A 19,843-nucleotide genomic window follows, 5' to 3' on the forward strand; every position below is an offset into this window, starting at 1 on the left:
GAGTCGTGTTATTAATTCGTTCACCCTTCAGACTTATTTATTGGGCTATGGGATGATGTCCAAAGGTAGTATCCCCAACATATATTGTAATAAACAATAAAGTTTAAATAAAAGATGAACATGTTGCTGCATCATTGTTGTTTTTTTCTTTTGCAAGTTTTGAACAGATCCCAATTACGATTTTAGGTGCGACATTAGAGTGTTTTAATATGGTTGTAGATATGAAAATACGAAAGTTCAAATCTATGCAATTTGTAATGTGACTTTAACCCATCAAAAAATACACAGATTTTAGCTGAATTCCACATGGATGATTTTAGTGATTTAGATAGGATGTATATTGCGCATGAAAACTTTTGGCACATCTTTTATATGCGATTAAATGGAAAAATTCTTACTTTAATGAAATATCCGAACTTTGTAGTAAAAATAGGACTTATTAACATTTTGAATAAAAATGTAACAAATTGAATTGTTTATACATAGTGCCAAGATATGAATATAAATTACAAATCTACTCCATTTCAAAACATATTACAATTATCATATAATCGATTACAAGTTGCTAGTATGTATGTGTGTGTGTGTGTTTTCCTAAAAAGTAAAAACTACAAACAATCAAGAGGAGTCAACCCACTTCTAAAGTGGTTGCAGTTTCAGGAACTGTAGAATCAGTGAGTTCCCTTCCGCTTGTCTCAAAGGGGAAAAGCATGACACAAACACCCGAAGAAAAAATAACAAATTCAAAGAGGAGGATGGCGGCGGTTTGATGGCAGCCATGTATCAAACCCACCGCCACCAGCGGACATATCATGCCGCCAATTCGCCCCACCGAGCTGCCCACACCAACACCCGTTGTTCTCACTGATGTCGGATATATCTATATATAATAATATAATAATAGTAAGAAATAAAAGCAGAATTGTATGATAAATAAAAGCAAAATTGAAGGACTTGCCTCAGGGGCAAAAATGTAAACCACAGTGAAGGTTGTTGTGATGCATATTCGAGCCATAAAGAGAAGAAATGTTGTGAGAGCTTGAGGTTGTTGGAAAGTCAATGGGAGCAAGAAAATGCAACAAAGGAAGAACATTGTTGACATGGAGCGCTTTCGACCCAATTTATCGATTGTAAAAGCTGATATAATAAGTCCCGGGAACTCTTGAACCAAATTAAAGGTAAATCTACTCAGCCAGATTATCTTCCACAGATGAACAATGTAATGTATTAAACTATGAAAATATGTCTTTTTTTTTATATATTAAAGAAAAACAAAGGCGTTGTTTAGAAAATATTTGAGAAAATCAAGGCAATTAAGAGGAAAGTCTTCTTTCATAGTCTTTCTCCATTAAGTCGAGAAAAAGAAGCATTCCTCATTAAGTCCTAACTTTTTACATATTTGTTCTGTTTTCTCAAAGGGATAATGACATAAAAGCCCTTAAGTTTGGTAGAAATGTACGAAATTTCCCTTTTGTGGATTTTAGGTTCATTAAAGCACTTACGTTTGGCAAGAATGTTCGGTTTTACCAGGTATATCAGCAAAAAGGGTAAAATCGGAAAAAAAAAAAAAGTTGCAAGTATCTGGTATTAGTGAAGCTAAAACCCATAAAAGGGTAAATCCGCATATTTCTGCCAAACTTAAGGGTTTTATGTCATTATCCCTTTCTAAAATGCTACCAAACATCATTTATCCAAAAACGGGACCCACACATGCATATACAAAGCATACCTGCAAAACTAGTGATGAAGACATCTTTGTAGCTAACCTCCTCCGAGCCTTGAGATCGTGATCCATTTGGTCCACAATTATTTGCACCATTATGCAACTCGGTTGTAAGAAGCACAAGCCCATAATAAGAAAAAGCATTCCCAAAGAAAACCACCCATAAAAGCAAAGTCGGCTTTATCAATTCCGGAGAAAACAACATTGCCAATGTTGACACGTTACTTTTACTATGATTGATAACTTCCGGTTTTTCATCATCCGTGTGCTTATTATTATTACTCTGAGGGAGCAAGCGTGCACCTTCTGATTCCATTGACTTGACATTCAACTCGATTTCATTGTCGGAAACAAGGATTCCGGAGGGAAGTGATTTCCCGTTTATCTTGGCAACTTTTTCCAAGATTCGAAGGGCTTCACTTGTTCTTCCTTTTAAGCATAAATATCGCGGTGATTCCGGGACTACACGGTAGAATACAAGGAGGAGAGATGAAGGCAGAGATGAGAATGCAAGTAACCATCTCCATCCCAATGTTGGCATCACAAACTACAAAAAATAAAATTTAAAAATATATTACGAAAGTAAATATAGAAAATATATCAAGAGATGGGAGGGGCATTTTTGTCTTTTACACAAACGAGAGATCAAGAGCGAGTCCCCGTCCCACCTTTTTTGGGTGGGAAAAAAAAATTAATTTTTGTCCCCTTGACATCAGTCCTAGTCCCAATGCAACTGCAAGTCAAACACAGTACAACTGTTTCTGTCCTGTTCTGCATAAAAAAACAAAACGGGCCCAAAAAGGGCCCATTTTGTATGACAAGACAAAGCAGAACAGGACAATTTTGTACTGCATTTGACATTCATTGGACTATGACTAGGATTGATGTCAAGTGAACAAAAATTTAAATTTTGTCCCACCCAAAAAAGATTGGCTCTGGATCTCTTGTCTGTGCAAAAGACGAAAATGCCCTTTGTCATCCTCATTGTCAAAAGGTATAGTTATAATGAAAGGAAAGGAAGCATATATATACCCATGCAACAGAAGCCTCGAAAACAGTTCCAATAGTCCAAAAAGCTGAAAAGACAACCATCCAAGTGCCTCTGCTTGGAGCAGGGATGAACTCTAGAAACCAAGAAGAGAGGACGGGCCCACCTCCAAGACCAATTCCAACAAGACAACGAAGAATGATGAGACATGCGTAGTTAGGAGCTAAAGCACTAAGCATACCAGCCACAGAAGTAACCATTGCAGTAATAAGAAATCCTTTCCTATAATATTTAAAAAAAAAACAATAAAACTACAACTACGAATCATTTTTTTTTTTTTTTGAAACATTTAAAAAAAATGGAAAACTATACCTCCTTCCATGTTTATCTGCAACAACACCCCATGAATATGCTCCAACCAACATGCCAGCAAAGACAACACTAGTTATCATGCTTTGTTCATGCGAGGAAAGATTCCATGCAGACTGAAGTGCGGGTCCCACAAACGAAAGAAGCATCATTTCCATGGCTTCTGAAATCCAACCCATCCCTGCATACGCAAGCACAAGCATTTGGAACTTCCCAAATCCTACGCTTGCAAGTGCATCATCCACCGTGTAGCTTCGACTCTCATCTCCCATCTTTGCAAACAATTTAATTCCATAACTTAGCTACATTACATATATATACTTGAAAAAATCTATCCAGTTATAGCAGTGAAAGTTGCTTTGTATTTCGATAACAACATAACATTGCTATAACTAGATAGATTTTTCAAAGTACATCACAGAAATAGAAAGAAATGAAAGTAGAATGTTGTAATAAACAAATGAATGAAAGTACATTGCTATTTCTTGCATTGATCCCTAATAACTACATAATATACCATTTTAGCGCTTGGACTTTGACTCCTTTTTTGGGTTAGTGAGGAGAAACTTATATTCTTTCTCATAATGGAAACCGGAAGTACTTTTTATCCAAAGATATGGGAACATTGGCTAGCCCAGGCCCAATTAGGCCCATTTAGAGAATCATAAGCTTTGCAGCCTTCTGGTTGACCCATCAAAGCATGCAACAATGTCAAATTCAACATTTTAGCATCCAACTTGTAACATCACAAAATGATCGGAAAGTAATAAAAATTAACTACTTTTATATTGTTATTTTTCCCAAGTTTTTAACCACTACCATAACAACTTTTTATTTTGTTTTGTTTTCTTACTCTACACTAATGTTCTTCATGGAATGCAAATGCATGATTCCATGTAGGTTTGTTCATGTCTATTATTACCACATTAAAACAAAAAATTTCCCTTGTATTTTTTATGTTTCTTTATGAATATGTCAACAGGTTTAGAATGTAAACAATGAGAAATGACATAACTGCCCTTCATTGACTTTTTTGTAAATTATTGTTTGTTTTATATGCTCCAAATGCTTTAAAGAGGAGACGATCAGGTATCAAATTTTGGGGTTTAGGAAAGTTATTTCAGTCATTTACACAGATGAGGGAGGAATGGAATAAATTTCATGACTTTATGGAGGGAAAGTTGAATTCCTTAACTAATGGAATTCAATTCCTTACTCATTTGCAACCAATCGCAGAAATGGATTGGAATGGAATTCCAATTCCAGCCACATCCCAAGGAATCCAACAAACCTGTGGTGCACCCACCACTACATTTCACGTACCAAAGAAAGAAACACAAAAAGATTCTAAAAGGACAAGGGACCACTATCACCCAGGAGGATGTTGCTGACATGGAGCAGGGGCAAAGTGGGAATTTAGAGAAATACTGACATTCCGTTATAAGGATGGGTAGGGAGCCTGGTGATGGCATGGAAGAATATTAGAAGTTTCTACTTCTCTGGGAGTCCGTAGCAGCTCGAATTGCTATTTCTATTTCATTCTTTTTCTTATCAATTTCTTGTGTAATCTCTGTTTTCGTTCATTAATCCCAGAAGAAGTGTGAATCCATCAGTTGTGGTTTTAATTTATCTTGAGTGAATCTGAGTTCATAACAAAACCATACTCCTCATAATGTAGTTTTCATATCAGAGCATTATTTGTTCATAAGTTACAAAATAAAATTCGAGGGCGCTGACCTAAATGCACAGGGTTAGTTTTTATTTTATTTTTAAGCATAGATTTCAAGAATGGTGAAATAATTTTCTGAAATCGATGATCGCTTTCATAGGGAATGTAAGTAGCAATTTGGAATAAGGTCAACCATCATACTTTAAACAGGAAAGATCCATCAATAAAGATTCAAGTGAACTTATAAAAAGGCAAATCGGAAACAGTATGTAAATGAATTGGCTTCCAAACAATGATCCAAAAAAAAAATTGGAAAATAAAACCCAAAATTGAAACGGGTTAAGAGTTGATGCAATAATTCCCAGGAAAATTAAATCCAGAATGGCGTATAGTATGGATAATCAAGATAGAGATATGATACATTGATAAAAGGTTTGCAAAAGAATCGAACCTTAAAGAGCAGGAGGATAGCGGAAGGAATCAACGAAGAAGCAGGAGAAAATGTAGATGAATCTCGGATGTGTTTTGACTTTGACAAGCCTCCATGAGTTTGAGAAAATTATGCGACCATCTTTATGACATAAATGGAAAACCTAACTTTTATTTATGTTTCTCATTGGTGAATGGCAAAAAGACCGTGCGAAGTTTACACGTTGAATGCAATAAACAGTCAGCAAACGTCGTTATTATATAATTTTTTTGTTATAGTTTCGCATATATTCTAATTAAATTAATTAAATTTTAAAATATGTATTTGTCAAACCTAAAATCTAAATATCATATGTATTTTTGCTCATATTTACCTATTTTTTTAAAAATATTTTTTAAAGTTTTTTAATGGATTTTTATATTTTATAATCATATTAGTATATATAAAACAAATTTACCAAATTGTCCTTCAATATTAAAACCAATACATTAGATTGAACTCGGAAAAAGCTATCTAGCCCGTTTGCCTAGCTATCTAAGTCTTATCGTGATCACGTAGATGGAGATCGACTCCTCAATACCAAAAAAATCTTTTACCTATCAAAATGTTAACAATCCAAAATCAATACCCACAAGACTATTTTTTTCACATAATTCGACTTCTTTTGTAACACACAACCAATCAGGTAATTTCCTTTCTTGTTTCAAATTACCAATTATTGCAAAAAAAAAAAAATGGTCCTTACACCCTGCATACTCGGGGCGTACGTTAGGCGTAAGCCTTTAAAAGGGACGCGGATGTTTAAGAGTATACATGGCGTACTCGGTAGATATGCAAACCTTAATATTGAGGGTTTGAGCCATATTTAAGCAGCCTTAACTCCCATAAACCCTAACACCTTCAGCCTCCGTCCTCCCAAACAAGCCCTTGCAAACCCTAATTTTCATTTGAGAGTTTTTGAGCTATTTGAGTGTTTTATGTCCAACCTTGAAGGAAGAAGATCATTGGAGTGCACTTAGAAAGCTTCAAGCATTGTAGATCTGAGAATTTCACCTCTCAAGCAACCTCAAGAAGGTATATAGTTGAGTATGAGCTACTCCATACCTAATAAGTAGCCTTTTCAAATGTTTTGAAGTGCATGGAGTCATAAAAAATGTGATATTGATCATTTCCTTTCATCCATGCATGAGTATTGGGGCTTAGTGTGACAACCGTCAATTTTCGATCAAAGTCAAAGTCAACTGAAGTCAACAAGTCAAACCGGTCAACTCAACTAACCCTTGTGTACTAGGGCTTACGTTATGTAATTACTAAACAACTCGCTATTCTAATAAGGGATCATAAATCGAAAAGTACGTACATCTAGATCTCCTTAACCTAAAACTGTGGTGAGTGACGAGCCAAACCGATAATACAATGTTGCATACTCATCGGGAGTGTGTAAGATCCTTAAGCAAGGCTTAACGGGGTTTACGGACCTTGCATTGCGAAGCCGGACACTCAAAAGGTCACAAATGAAACCTCTCTCAATCGTTTCCACTCTATCTCTTCTTATCGAGAGTCTCTCCTAAATCTCTCTAAGTATGTGGAATCTCTCCCAAATATCTCTTTATATGTGAAATCTCTCCAAGAATGTCAAATCTCTCCCAAATCTCTCTAAGTATGTGAAATCTCTCCCAAATATCTCTTTGTATGAGAAATCTCTCCAAGCATGTCAAATCTCTCCCAAATCTCTCTAAGTATGTGAAATCTCTCCCAAATATCTCTTTGTATAAGAAATCTCTCCAAGCATGTCAAATCTCTCCCAACTCTCTCTAAGTATGTGAAATCTCTCCGAAATATCTCTTTGTATGAGAAATCTCTCCAAGCATGTCAAATCTCTCCCAAATCTCTCTAAGTGTGTGAAATCTCTCCCAAATCTCTCTCAAAAGTTTCCGTAACTTTTTGAAGTCATTCGGGTCATTCCGACCCTTAACCGAGTCAAAAACGACTTAAAACAGAGCAAAAACGGACAAAAAGGGCTTAAGGACCCGAAACCTCTCTTAGGACCCGAAAGTCCTCTTAGGGACCGAACCTCGCTCAAGGGAACCGAACCCGAAGGGTTCTCTCGGGCCCGAACCTCGCATGCCACACCCGAACCCGAACCTTCGGTCCATTTCGGATTCTGATGCCTTCGGACCGAGCCTTCGCTTCTCGCTTCCTCGCCTCCCTTCGTTTCGGACCTAGCCTCAGGAGGACCGAACCTCCGACCCCTTTCCGAGAAGCCTTGCTGGAAGTGCTTTTCTTCCCGGTTTTCGACTACGACTTCATTTTAGCTTCGTTTTTAATTGTTTTAACGCGGGATTTTCACCCAAAACTTTATTTTAACATATAAGGACCCGTAATTAATTATTTATCATGTTTTTAAGGACAAAACCTTATCCAAAAAGAGTTGGTGAAGTACAAGAGATGGAGTGTTAACTTTCCTTTATTCTATGACACAAGCAACCACCATACCCACTCCATGACTAACCCACACTCCTCCCCACCATACCTTGTCACTTCCTTGTCCTTTTTCACCTCACTCACAATTCATTTCCACGTTTTGAGAGTTGGACATTCATCCTCTCTCCTCATTTTCTCTCACTCTCTCTCATTTCACCAAAAATACAACACAACTTTTCTCTCAAACTTTTTCTCTCTATTTCAAGACTCCAAGGCTGATTTTCAAGATATATTCTTCCCTTGGTAAGTATAATTCATCCTCCTTGTGATTATTACACTTCTTTCTACTCAAATCATGGATTTCTTACACAAACATCATCACATTCTTGTTAGATCTTCGAACCGTCAAGTGATTCTTCAAGTGTTCTTGAGTTGAACACTTCTTCTCTCCATCACCCATCTTCTGAAATCACTCAAGGTGAGTTCATACCCCTACATTTTCATGTTTTTTCAAGTTTTTAGGGGGGGGGGGGGGGGAATACAAGTTAAAACACCAAGAACATAACTAAACTTTTCTAACAGCCTTCATCAGAAAATTTTAACTCCATTCACGGACTATTTTTGACCACTTAAACATTTTTTTTTTCAAAACTGTTTTAGGTGTAAGTAGTTCCAGTTCTTAGCTTTAAAATGACTACTTGCACATCTCCATACGATTTTTCTACAATTTATGGTGATTTTTACAAAACTGCCTATCATTTCAAACATCAATCCGGACCAGTCTGTGATTATGGACTTTTTCACACAAGTAAGAGATCATTAAAATTTATAATAAAAATTATGAACAAACTAGACTCATTTTCCAAACTCTCAGAATTTACGGATTCTGATTTGCACCTTTAGTTATTTTTCTATGAATTTTCTAAAAAGGGAATAGAAATGGCAATACTAGAAAAATGTTTTCAATTTCATATACACCTTGTAACTTGTTGAGCAAGGTGTGTACCTTCATGTGATGATATGTTATTACCATATATGTCATCTTTTCTTATTATATGGACATACATCAGAAAACAAATGGATTCTTACCTCCATAAGTATGGTAAATATATAAATGATATTACAAGGCTATATCCATTAAAATATAAACATTGGTAAACTATGACAAGTAAGGCTTATGCTCACTACCCAAACAAAGTGATAAACTATAATAGGTATAGTTTAGGGTTCTTTTACATAACAAACACATTATTAAAGGTGTTACACATACAAAAGAGTTATTACCACTATGAATAATTATGATAAACTATAATAAGTATAGTTAAGCCATTATACCCCCCCCCCCCAACCGGACACGCTAGTTATAATCGGTATAGTTATGACATTCATATATTACAAACAAAGTGATAAATTATAATAGGTATACTTTATGTTTCATCTACACTACGAACTTAATTATAAGAAAGGAATTCACCATCACCACCACTTTTGATAAGCTATAATATGCATAGTTCATGTTCACTACCACTATCACTATTAGATGAACTATGATATGTATAGGTTATATTCACCATCACCACCACTTTTGGTAAACTATAATATGCATAGTTCATGTTCACTAGTCACTATCACTATCCAATGAACTATGATATGTATAGTTTATGTTCACAGTCACTATTACTAATTTGCACACTACACTAGGGTTTGGTTCCGGCTTTTGGATTTAAGTCCACATTCAATTTTCGCATTGTTAGACTTCAACTATAATCGTTGAGCGTCTATGCTTGAGTCATATAAGAATTTAGTCTTGATTGGCTTAGAATTGGTGGTGCCCGCCTCATCTCCTGTTCATCGTTGGGTTGTGGACCTAGGGCAGACCCACTATATTCAACGTTTTATCTAACCTAAATCTTATATAACTCATATACGCTGGACGATTATAGGGGAAATCTACGGGTCATTCTAGGGTTCATTAACGCATCATATAGAAATATTCTATTCATACTTAACTAAGAAAATATTGGATTTTCTGGAAATCAAACTCTATCGATTTTACAAGGAAAATGGTTTCTACTTCAAACAAAACTCTTATGAACTCACCAACTTAATTGTTGACACTTTTTCAAAACTACTTGTATTTTCAGGAAATCAGTGAAACAGGAAAACTTCAGCGCTTTGAGGATGGGACGTTAAACCGTCAACAATTTATTTTTGTCATCATAATGTAATTGATTTTGAAACATGTAAACATATACTTTGGTGTAACTTTTTCAATTATATTTATGATGGTTGTATCTACTTTGAGCACTATTATACACGTTGTTGTGATACTGTACATGAAGTCCTCCACCCCCGATCGTTTCCGCCATCCTTGGTTTGGGGGTGTGACAGATTGGTATCAGAGCATTGTTTATAGTGAACTCAGTATATCGAACCACATAAGATATACAAACTATAAATACATTGGGACTGAAAGTCTCTGATTTAAAGTTTTCAAAGCAACTATACTTTAGAAACAAATAATTTCTCGGTAAAAGTAGGAGCATGTGCACACACACTAGGGTTGATATCATGGTGGGATAGGACAAAAGTGGTGATTGTTGAACAATACGAGTAGGCTTGGGGATGTATAGTCAGGTCTGGGAATGACATAGCCTGATCAAACTAAGTCTCACTCAGAAGTGATTAGCATATGCCCAGGAGTGGTCGTAGGTGTTGCAACAAGTCTAAAAACTTACCAACACTACCACAATGAAATACCATAGGGGTATTTGGTGTTATTATAATTACTTATCTGAGAACTAAACAGATTTTTATCAATAGGTCAATAATTGCTTAGTGGATACATTAAAATTATATGTATCCAGGACGTCATAGACTTAGAATCTGTGGATCTTTGCTTTACTTCTTGTTCTCGTTGGATTGGGGATTTAGAGTTAGGGTCGCTTATTCGAAGGTCTATCCTGTCCCAAATACATGTGACTAGTATGCACTAAACAATGTATTGAAGTACCTGATAAAGATCATCTTATAATTATCTAAATAGTACGTCTACTTAGTTACTTCTTATATTCCCTTTTTCTCGCGAAGATATCATGGTTGGATTCCATTCCCACGACGACCCGTACTACCCTAACCACGGCAATACTGAATGGCTCGGAGAGGAGCCAGAGAATGATTACCCAATCCCTGTGGATGGTCACCAAGTTGAAGGCTTTGCTGATGGTTCTGACTCCGACCCTAAAGTGGAGAACCTACCCCGATGACCCTTGTTCCGAATCCTAACCCTCGCCCGATTTTTCAAGGCCCAACGCCTCATTGGGTAGAATGCTTGGAAACCTGGAGCGATAAGCAAGCCCAACCTATGTCGTTTAGTGGAGACCGAAGCTTCTACGACATAAGCAAAGGAAGCTCAGCAGATAGAATTCTTCCAATCCATGTCAGTAGATTTGCCCGAAACGAGATTCAGGGCAGAACAACTCTCCATCATATCGCAGAGGTTGATGCAAATTTAAGAATGCATACAATCCGCACCAATCGCCTTGAGCACACTTGTGAAAATTTTGAGAGAGACCATGAAACCCGGCTGCAAGCACTAGCTGAAACACGAACCGAAGTCATAGAACTCCGAGTACGCCAGAGGGTGTACGAAAGGCACATGCTTGATATAGAGCGACAACTAGCTAAACTGAAGGTTCACCAGAGGGATGACCGCCGCCAGTAGTAGATGCCTTACTTTCTTTCCCTGTTAAAAAAAAAAAAGAATCGTCTTTCCTATCTATGTCCTATGTGGCATTCTCTATGAAACTATCTTGTACTGTAAGTACTTTTAGTTAGGCCTTTAAGCGGCCAAAAACTCTCCTGCTCCGGATGTGATGTAAGACCCTCTACAAAGTTAATTTTCCCAAGCCTGTTACATCTTAAACATCAATGACGTTGTCAATCGGATAAATTCTGTGACACTCTTTGTTCAAATACTTCCATAGGAGTCTATCTGAAACCCACTTTAGTCAAGTTGTGGGACTAGAGTAATTTAGCTCCGGGATCGTTCCCAATTCTCTTTCCAAGGTTGGATCATGTTATTCACCAACCAATGGAACCCGATTTTGAAACGACAAACGTCATGAGACTATTCTACGAACTTACTTCTACTCCGTAATAGGACTGCATCATAGGGATGTAGGTCAAACCTTCGAGAACATACTTCCACTCTATAGGTGAACGGTCGAAATACATCTAGGTTCAATGATAGCCCTTACTAGGAATTCTAGTTCATCAAGAAGGATTAGTAAGAATGTTATTTGTTATGATTTCCTCACTTATACATTCCCCAGTTATATATAACGAAGACCTGGTAGACAATAGAATGTGAGATTTCTAACTTAGTTTCTTTTCCTCGTTGGGATGTGAAACTGAAGTAGAATCACACATTTTACTATCCGCCTAGTCTTGGTTATATCATAATGTGTATAATCTAAGTTTTCATGTATAATAACTTATCTCTTAGTCAGAATCAAAATAATACAGAGCCAACCTTAGTCACTCACAAACTCCTTGTCTTTCGTGTTGCAGAATCATGTCATCATCCGGAAATAGTCAGCCAAACAATGAAGCCCCTATCCTTCATATCGACGCCGCTAAATTTCAAGCCGCGGTAACCGCTGCTGTGGCAGCTGTCCTTACAAACCTCAACACTAGCAACGCAATCACGACTGACAAAGGAATTGAAAATTTCAATTGTTGTATCAATCCAGGAAGCCAACAAAAGGCAACAGTCATGGACATACAAAGTCGTAAAACCGATAAGAGGAAACGAAATCGCCAAGCTCGAAAGGAGCGTCAACGATCCCAAAGACTTTCCATGCAACAGCAACAAGTGGCAACTCCTGCCCCTTCAGCACCGGCACAACCAATTTCTCAAGCCCTCGGCATCGGGACAAACTCTATACACAAAGGTGGTGGTAAAACCGGACCCCATAAAAGGAAAGTTTCGAAGTGGATGAACGAGGAGGGCACCCGTGTCCACGTAACTCTGACTAAACACCTCACTTCCACCACCAATGCTAGTGCAAGCCAGATATGTCACCAATGTGGCGAGATTGGACACCTCAGAAAGGACTGTCCAATCATAAAGAACTCTGGCGCAGACGGGAGGATACTAAGGATCGCTGCCGCAGGAGAAACTACTCCAGACATCGTTAAAAATATCTAAAGCATTCGTTGTATCAGACTCATAAACTGCTTAAAACTAGTGCAACTAGAGTCTTATCTTTTGCGAGACCCCGTCAGTGAAGGGACCCTCGTGCTGCGTATACTTGTCTTTTGTAGTATACCTAGTTCGCAGCAATAGTCTTGTAGTAAATCTATAGTACTATAACTCTGTTAAAAGTTGCACAGTGGTGTCTTGTCTGTAACGCCTTTATGATCAAATCTAGTGCCTTTATTACCAAGTGACTTCAATTTTTTTTTATCATACGACTAGAATGCCAACCAAGGACCTGAATTCACTTGAGAGCGTGAGAATCAATCGATTAGGAAGTATCCCCACTTTTTGGCTCGATTATTCATGCCTACTCCTTGTCTAAATTCAAATTTCGGGACGAAATTCCCTCTAACGAGGGGATGATGTGACAACCGTCAATTTCTGGTCAAGTCAAAGTCAACTGAAGTCAACAAGTCAAACCGGTCAACTCAACTAACCCTTGTGTACTAGGGCTTACGTTATGTAATTACTAAACAACTCGCTATTCTAATAAGGGATCATAAATCGAAAAGTACGTACATCTAGATCTCCTTAACCTAAAACTGTGGTGAGTGACGAGCCAAACCGATAATACAATGTTGCATACTCATCGGGAGTGTGTAAGATCCTTAAGCAAGGCTTAACGGGGTTTACGGACCTTGCATTGCGAAGCCGGACACTCAAAAGGTCACAAATGAAACCTCTCTCAATCGTTTCCACTCTATCTCTTCTTATCGAGAGTCTCTCCTAAATCTCTCTAAGTATGTGGAATCTCTCCCAAATATCTCTTTATATGTGAAATCTCTCCAAGAATGTCAAATCTCTCCCAAATCTCTCTAAGTATGTGAAATCTCTCCCAAATATCTCTTTGTATGAGAAATCTCTCCAAGCATGTCAAATCTCTCCCAAATCTCTCTAAGTATGTGAAATCTCTCCCAAATATCTCTTTGTATAAGAAATCTCTCCAAGCATGTCAAATCTCTCCCAACTCTCTCTAAGTATGTGAAATCTCTCCGAAATATCTCTTTGTATGAGAAATCTCTCCAAGCATGTCAAATCTCTCCCAAATCTCTCTAAGTGTGTGAAATCTCTCCCAAATCTCTCTCAAAAGTTTCCGTAACTTTTTGAAGTCATTCGGGTCATTCCGACCCTTAACCGAGTCAAAAACGACTTAAAACAGAGCAAAAACGGACAAAAAGGGCTTAAGGACCCGAAACCTCTCTTAGGACCCGAAAGTCCTCTTAGGGACCGAACCTCGCTCAAGGGAACCGAACCCGAAGGGTTCTCTCGGGCCCGAACCTCGCATGCCACACCCGAACCCGAACCTTCGGTCCATTTCGGATTCTGATGCCTTCGGACCGAGCCTTCGCTTCTCGCTTCCTCGCCTCCCTTCGTTTCGGACCTAGCCTCAGGAGGACCGAACCTCCGACCCCTTTCCGAGAAGCCTTGCTGGAAGTGCTTTTCTTCCCGGTTTTCGACTACGACTTCATTTTAGCTTCGTTTTTAATTGTTTTAACGCGGGATTTTCACCCAAAACTTTATTTTAACATATAAGGACCCGTAATTAATTATTTATCATGTTTTTAAGGACAAAACCTTATCCAAAAAGAGTTGGTGAAGTACAAGAGATGGAGTGTTAACTTTCCTTTATTCTATGACACAAGCAACCACCATACCCACTCCATGACTAACCCACACTCCTCCCCACCATACCTTGTCACTTCCTTGTCCTTTTTCACCTCACTCACAATTCATTTCCACGTTTTGAGAGTTGGACATTCATCCTCTCTCCTCATTTTCTCTCACTCTCTCTCATTTCACCAAAAATACAACACAACTTTTCTCTCAAACTTTTTCTCTCTATTTCAAGACTCCAAGGCTGATTTTCAAGATATATTCTTCCCTTGGTAAGTATAATTCATCCTCCTTGTGATTATTACACTTCTTTCTACTCAAATCATGGATTTCTTACACAAACATCATCACATTCTTGTTAGATCTTCGAACCGTCAAGTGATTCTTCAAGTGTTCTTGAGTTGAACACTTCTTCTCTCCATCACCCATCTTCTGAAATCACTCAAGGTGAGTTCATACCCCTACATTTTCATGTTTTTTCAAGTTTTTAGGGGGGGGGGGGGGGGGGGGAATACAAGTTAAAACACCAAGAACATAACTAAACTTTTCTAACAGCCTTCATCAGAAAATTTTAACTCCATTCACGGACTATTTTTGACCACTTAAACATTTTTTTTTTCAAAACTGTTTTAGGTGTAAGTAGTTCCAGTTCTTAGCTTTAAAATGACTACTTGCACATCTCCATACGATTTTTCTACAATTTATGGTGATTTTTACAAAACTGCCTATCATTTCAAACATCAATCCGGACCAGTCTGTGATTATGGACTTTTTCACACAAGTAAGAGATCATTAAAATTTATAATAAAAATTATGAACAAACTAGACTCATTTTCCAAACTCTCAGAATTTACGGATTCTGATTTGCACCTTTAGTTATTTTTCTATGAATTTTCTAAAAAGGGAATAGAAATGGCAATACTAGAAAAATGTTTTCAATTTCATATACACCTTGTAACTTGTTGAGCAAGGTGTGTACCTTCATGTGATGATATGTTATTACCATATATGTCATCTTTTCTTATTATATGGACATACATCAGAAAACAAATGGATTCTTACCTCCATAAGTATGGTAAATATATAAATGATATTACAAGGCTATATCCATTAAAATATAAACATTGGTAAACTATGACAAGTAAGGCTTATGCTCACTACCCAAACAAAGTGATAAACTATAATAGGTATAGTTTAGGGTTCTTTTACATAACAAACACATTATTAAAGGTGTTACACATACAAAAGAGTTATTACCACTATGAATAATTATGATAAACTATAATAAGTATAGTTAAGCCATTATACCCCCCCCCCCCCCCCAACCGGACACGCTAGTTATAATCGGTATAGTTATGACATTCATATATTACAAACAAAGTGATAAATTATAATAGGTATACTTTATGTTTCATCTACACTACGAACTTAATTATAAGAAAGGAATTCACCATCACCACCACTTTTGATAAGCTATAATATGCATAGTTCATGTTCACTACCACTATCACTATTAGATGAACTATGATATGTATAGGTTATATTCACCATCACCACCACTTTTGGTAAACTATAATATGCATAGTTCATGTTCACTAGTCACTATCACTATCCAATGAACTATGATATGTATAGTTTATGTTCACAGTCACTATTACTAATTTGCACACTACACTAGGGTTTGGTTCCGGCTTTTGGATTTAAGTCCACATTCAATTTTCGCATTGTTAGACTTCAACTATAATCGTTGAGCGTCTATGCTTGAGTCATATAAGAATTTAGTCTTGATTGGCTTAGAATTGGTGGTGCCCGCCTCATCTCCTGTTCATCGTTGGGTTGTGGACCTAGGGCAGACCCACTATATTCAACGTTTTATCTAACCTAAATCTTATATAACTCATATACGCTGGACGATTATAGGGGAAATCTACGGGTCATTCTAGGGTTCATTAACGCATCATATATAAATATTCTATTCATACTTAACTAAGAAAATATTGGATTTTCTGGAAATCAAACTCTATCGATTTTACAAGGAAAATGGTTTCTACTTCAAACAAAACTCTTATGAACTCACCAACTTAATTGTGGACACTTTTTCAAAACTACTTGTATTCTCAGGAAATCAGTGAAACAGGAAAACTTCAGCGCTTTGAGGATGGGACGTTAAACCGTCAACAATTTATTTTTGTCATCATAATGTAATTGATTTTGAAACATGTAAACATATACTTTGGTGTAACTTTTTCAATTATATTTATGATGGTTGTATCTACTTTGAGCACTATTATACATGTTGTTGTGATACTGTACATGAAGTCCTCCACCCCCGGTCGTTTCCGCCATCCTTGGTTTGGGGGTGTGACAGATTGGTATCAGAGCATTGTTTATAGTGAACTCAGTATATCGAACCACATAAGATATACAAACTATAAATACATTGGGACTGAAAGTCTCTGATTTAAAGTTTTCAAAGCAACTATACTTTAGAAACAAATAATTTCTCGGTAAAATTAGGAGCATGTGCACATACACTAGGGTCGGTATCATGGTGGGATAGGACAAAAGTGGTGATTGTTGAACAATACGAGTAGGCTTGGGGATGTATAGTCAGGTCTGGGAATGACATAGCCTGATCAACTATGTCTCACTCAGAAGTGATTAGCATATGCCCAGGAGTGGTCGTAGGTGTTGCAACAAGTCTAAAAACTTACCAACACTACCCCAATGAAATACCATAGGGGTATTTGGTGTTATTATAATTACTTATCTGAGAACTAAACATATTTTTATCAATAGGTCAATAATTGCTTAGTGGATACATTAAAATTATATGTATCCAGGACGTCATAGACTTAGAATCTGTGGATCTTTGCTTTACTTCTTGTTCTCGTTGGATTGGGGATTTAGAGTTAGGGTCGCTTATTCGAAGGTCTATCCTGTCCCAAATACATGTGACTAGTATGCACTAAACATTGTATTGAAGTACCTGATAAAGATCATCTTATAATTATCTAAATAGTACGTCTACTTAGTTACTTCTTATATTCCCTTTTTCTCGCGAAGATATCATGGTTGGATTCCATTCCCACAACGACCCGTACTACCCTAACCACGGCAATACTGAATGGCTCGGAGAGGAGCCAGAGAATGATTACCCAATCCCTGTGGATGGTCACCAAGTTGAAGGCTTTGCTGATGGTTCTGACTCCGACCCTGAAGTGGAGAACCTACCCCGATGACCCTTGTTCCGAATCCTAACCCTCGCCCGGTTTTTCAAGGCCCGACGCCTCCTTGGGTAGAATGCTTGGAAACCTGGAGCGAAGAGCAAGCCCAACCTATGCCGTTTAGTGGAGACCGAAGCTTCTACGACATAAGCGAAGGAAGCTCAGCAGATAGAATTCTTCCAATCCATGTCAGTAGATTTGCCTGAAACGAGATTCAGGGCAGAACAACTCTCCATCATATCGCAGAGGTTGATGCAAATTCAAGAATGCATACAATCCGCACCAATCGCCTTGAGAACACTTGTGAAAAATTTGAGAGAGACCATGAAACCCGGCTGCAAGCACTGGCTGAAACACGAACCGAAGTCATAGAACCCCGAGTACGCCAGAGGGTGTACAAAAGGCACATGCTTGATAAGTGTGTCCAAGTCTTTACTTGACACCGAGCACCCAACCGGCACCTTCGTCGGATCCACTTACATCAGGTGAGTTCATACCCCTGAATGAACCTTTTAAATGTTTTTACATGTTTTATAGGGGGAATACAAGTTAAACATGCCAGTTATCATATCAATCACATGTGATTGATAACCAGCATGCACAAGGATTTACTACACTGTAAACTGTTTTACCGTATATGAGACTATAAATGGTTTTCTAAAATGTTTTCACATGTTCAAATCATTTACCTATATTGTTTTATCAATGTTTCATTTTAAACTGGTTTATGAAAGGTTTCCAAAGAATTTCTAAAGGTTTTCAAACTTATTTTACCAACAAATACCAAGTTGTGATTTTCTTAAGTATAAAGGTTTTTCCAAGGTTTTCATCAAAGTTCTCTTTCATGTTGGATACTTTTACTTGTTTAGATACCGCTGCTTCGCTTTTACTTAGTTTAAACTCCTACTCGACAACGCTTTCACTTCGTGATGCGTTTATACTTGTCATCGCCTCTATTTCGCTTATACTTGTAGTCGCTTATACCTGTTAGACGCTCTTACTTCACTTGATGTCGCTTCTACTTCGGGATACACTTATACTTGATGACACTTTTGCTTCACAATTTGCTTATACTTCACGATTCGTTTATTCCACACTGTTCGCTTATACTTCACGATTCGGTTATTTCACACGATTCGGTTATACATCCCGATTTGATTATACTTCACGATCTGTTTTCCACTTGTTACACACTCAAACGTAGTTGGATGTGTGCCTATGCTTGTATCGATGCATAATGGTTGAAGGACTTAGGAAGGCTTGTTCGCCCTATTTCCTTTTCTTCGTTGAGATGTGGTCTGGTGGGATCGGATGTCCGTCCGAAGGTCGTTTGATCATTAGTTATATATTATGTACACAAGCATAGACATATAGGTTTACATTAGTCAGTTCAGTTATGAGCCTCTACCTCTAGTTCAACACTTATATTGGAAACCCACTACCCACTATTTGGGATGCATCTTCGGGACACGGCCTTCTCTGTCGTCTAGTTAGTAACCAGAGTCTCCTGTAGGGAGAGCGGACATTGTGTGTATAGATCTATACGGGATTAACACCCCCGCACCCTGACTGCTAGCTACAGTTCACGGCCTACTAATCCAAGGGGTGACAAATGTCACATTTTATAGACGCTTGCAGGGCGTCAGGTACTCTAGTGTCGGTTAGTATGGTTACGAGTATCCTTGGTTACCTTATAATTCATGGCCTTAAGGTAACGGTATTTTACCAGCAATTTACACTGTATGCTGGGAACCTACTCTCAGAGTCACACTGTTTTAGACCTTACTAGCTGTATCTTTCATTTGATACTGTCTGAGGTCTGTATCCTCTGTTTTTAGACCTTGCTAGCCGTACCTTTCATTTGGTACCGTCTGGGGTTTGTGTCTCTCTTTGTTAGACTGAGCCAGGCGTGTCATTTGATCGATACTCTCTTGGAGTCTATGATTCCTTTGCCTTAGTCAGCAGTCTTCATTGCTGAGGCATATGTTATTTCCCCGATTTCTCTTGCTTTCTTTAATAATCAAATTCTGTATTTTGGTAATGATAGCGATTAAGGGAAAACTACTTTTTACCACATAACTCCGTCCAGTCTTGGTAGAATACTGCTTTTATTAAAGAAAATATAGGATTTTCTGG

At 37.7% G+C, this 19,843-nt stretch overlaps 1 protein-coding gene across 2 annotated transcripts; it reads right to left on the minus strand.

The window, feature by feature from the left end:
- Positions 1-417: 417 nt before the first annotated feature.
- Positions 418-5,362, minus strand: LOC111909366 (organic cation/carnitine transporter 7). 2 transcript variants are annotated; one of them, XM_023905181.3, is made up of 7 exons: positions 5,201-5,362; positions 3,598-3,761; positions 3,084-3,352; positions 2,756-2,993; positions 1,730-2,270; positions 959-1,161; positions 418-880 (listed from the first exon to the last, which is right to left on the minus strand). In XM_023905181.3, exons 2-7 carry the CDS (start codon positions 3,661-3,663, stop codon positions 629-631), a joined length of 1,569 nt encoding a protein of 522 aa, XP_023760949.1. In that variant the 5' UTR covers positions 3,664-3,761; positions 5,201-5,362; the 3' UTR covers positions 418-628. The 2 variants fall into 2 exon arrangements, with proteins under 2 accessions (XP_023760949.1, XP_023760950.1); XM_023905182.3 differs by lacking the exon at positions 3,598-3,761 and having other exon boundaries at positions 5,201-5,360.
- Positions 5,363-19,843: the final 14,481 nt, after the last annotated feature.

The sequence above is a fragment of the Lactuca sativa genome, chromosome 1 (assembly GCF_002870075.4).
Source record: "Lactuca sativa cultivar Salinas chromosome 1, Lsat_Salinas_v11, whole genome shotgun sequence".
NCBI classification, from domain to species: domain Eukaryota; kingdom Viridiplantae; phylum Streptophyta; class Magnoliopsida; order Asterales; family Asteraceae; genus Lactuca; species Lactuca sativa.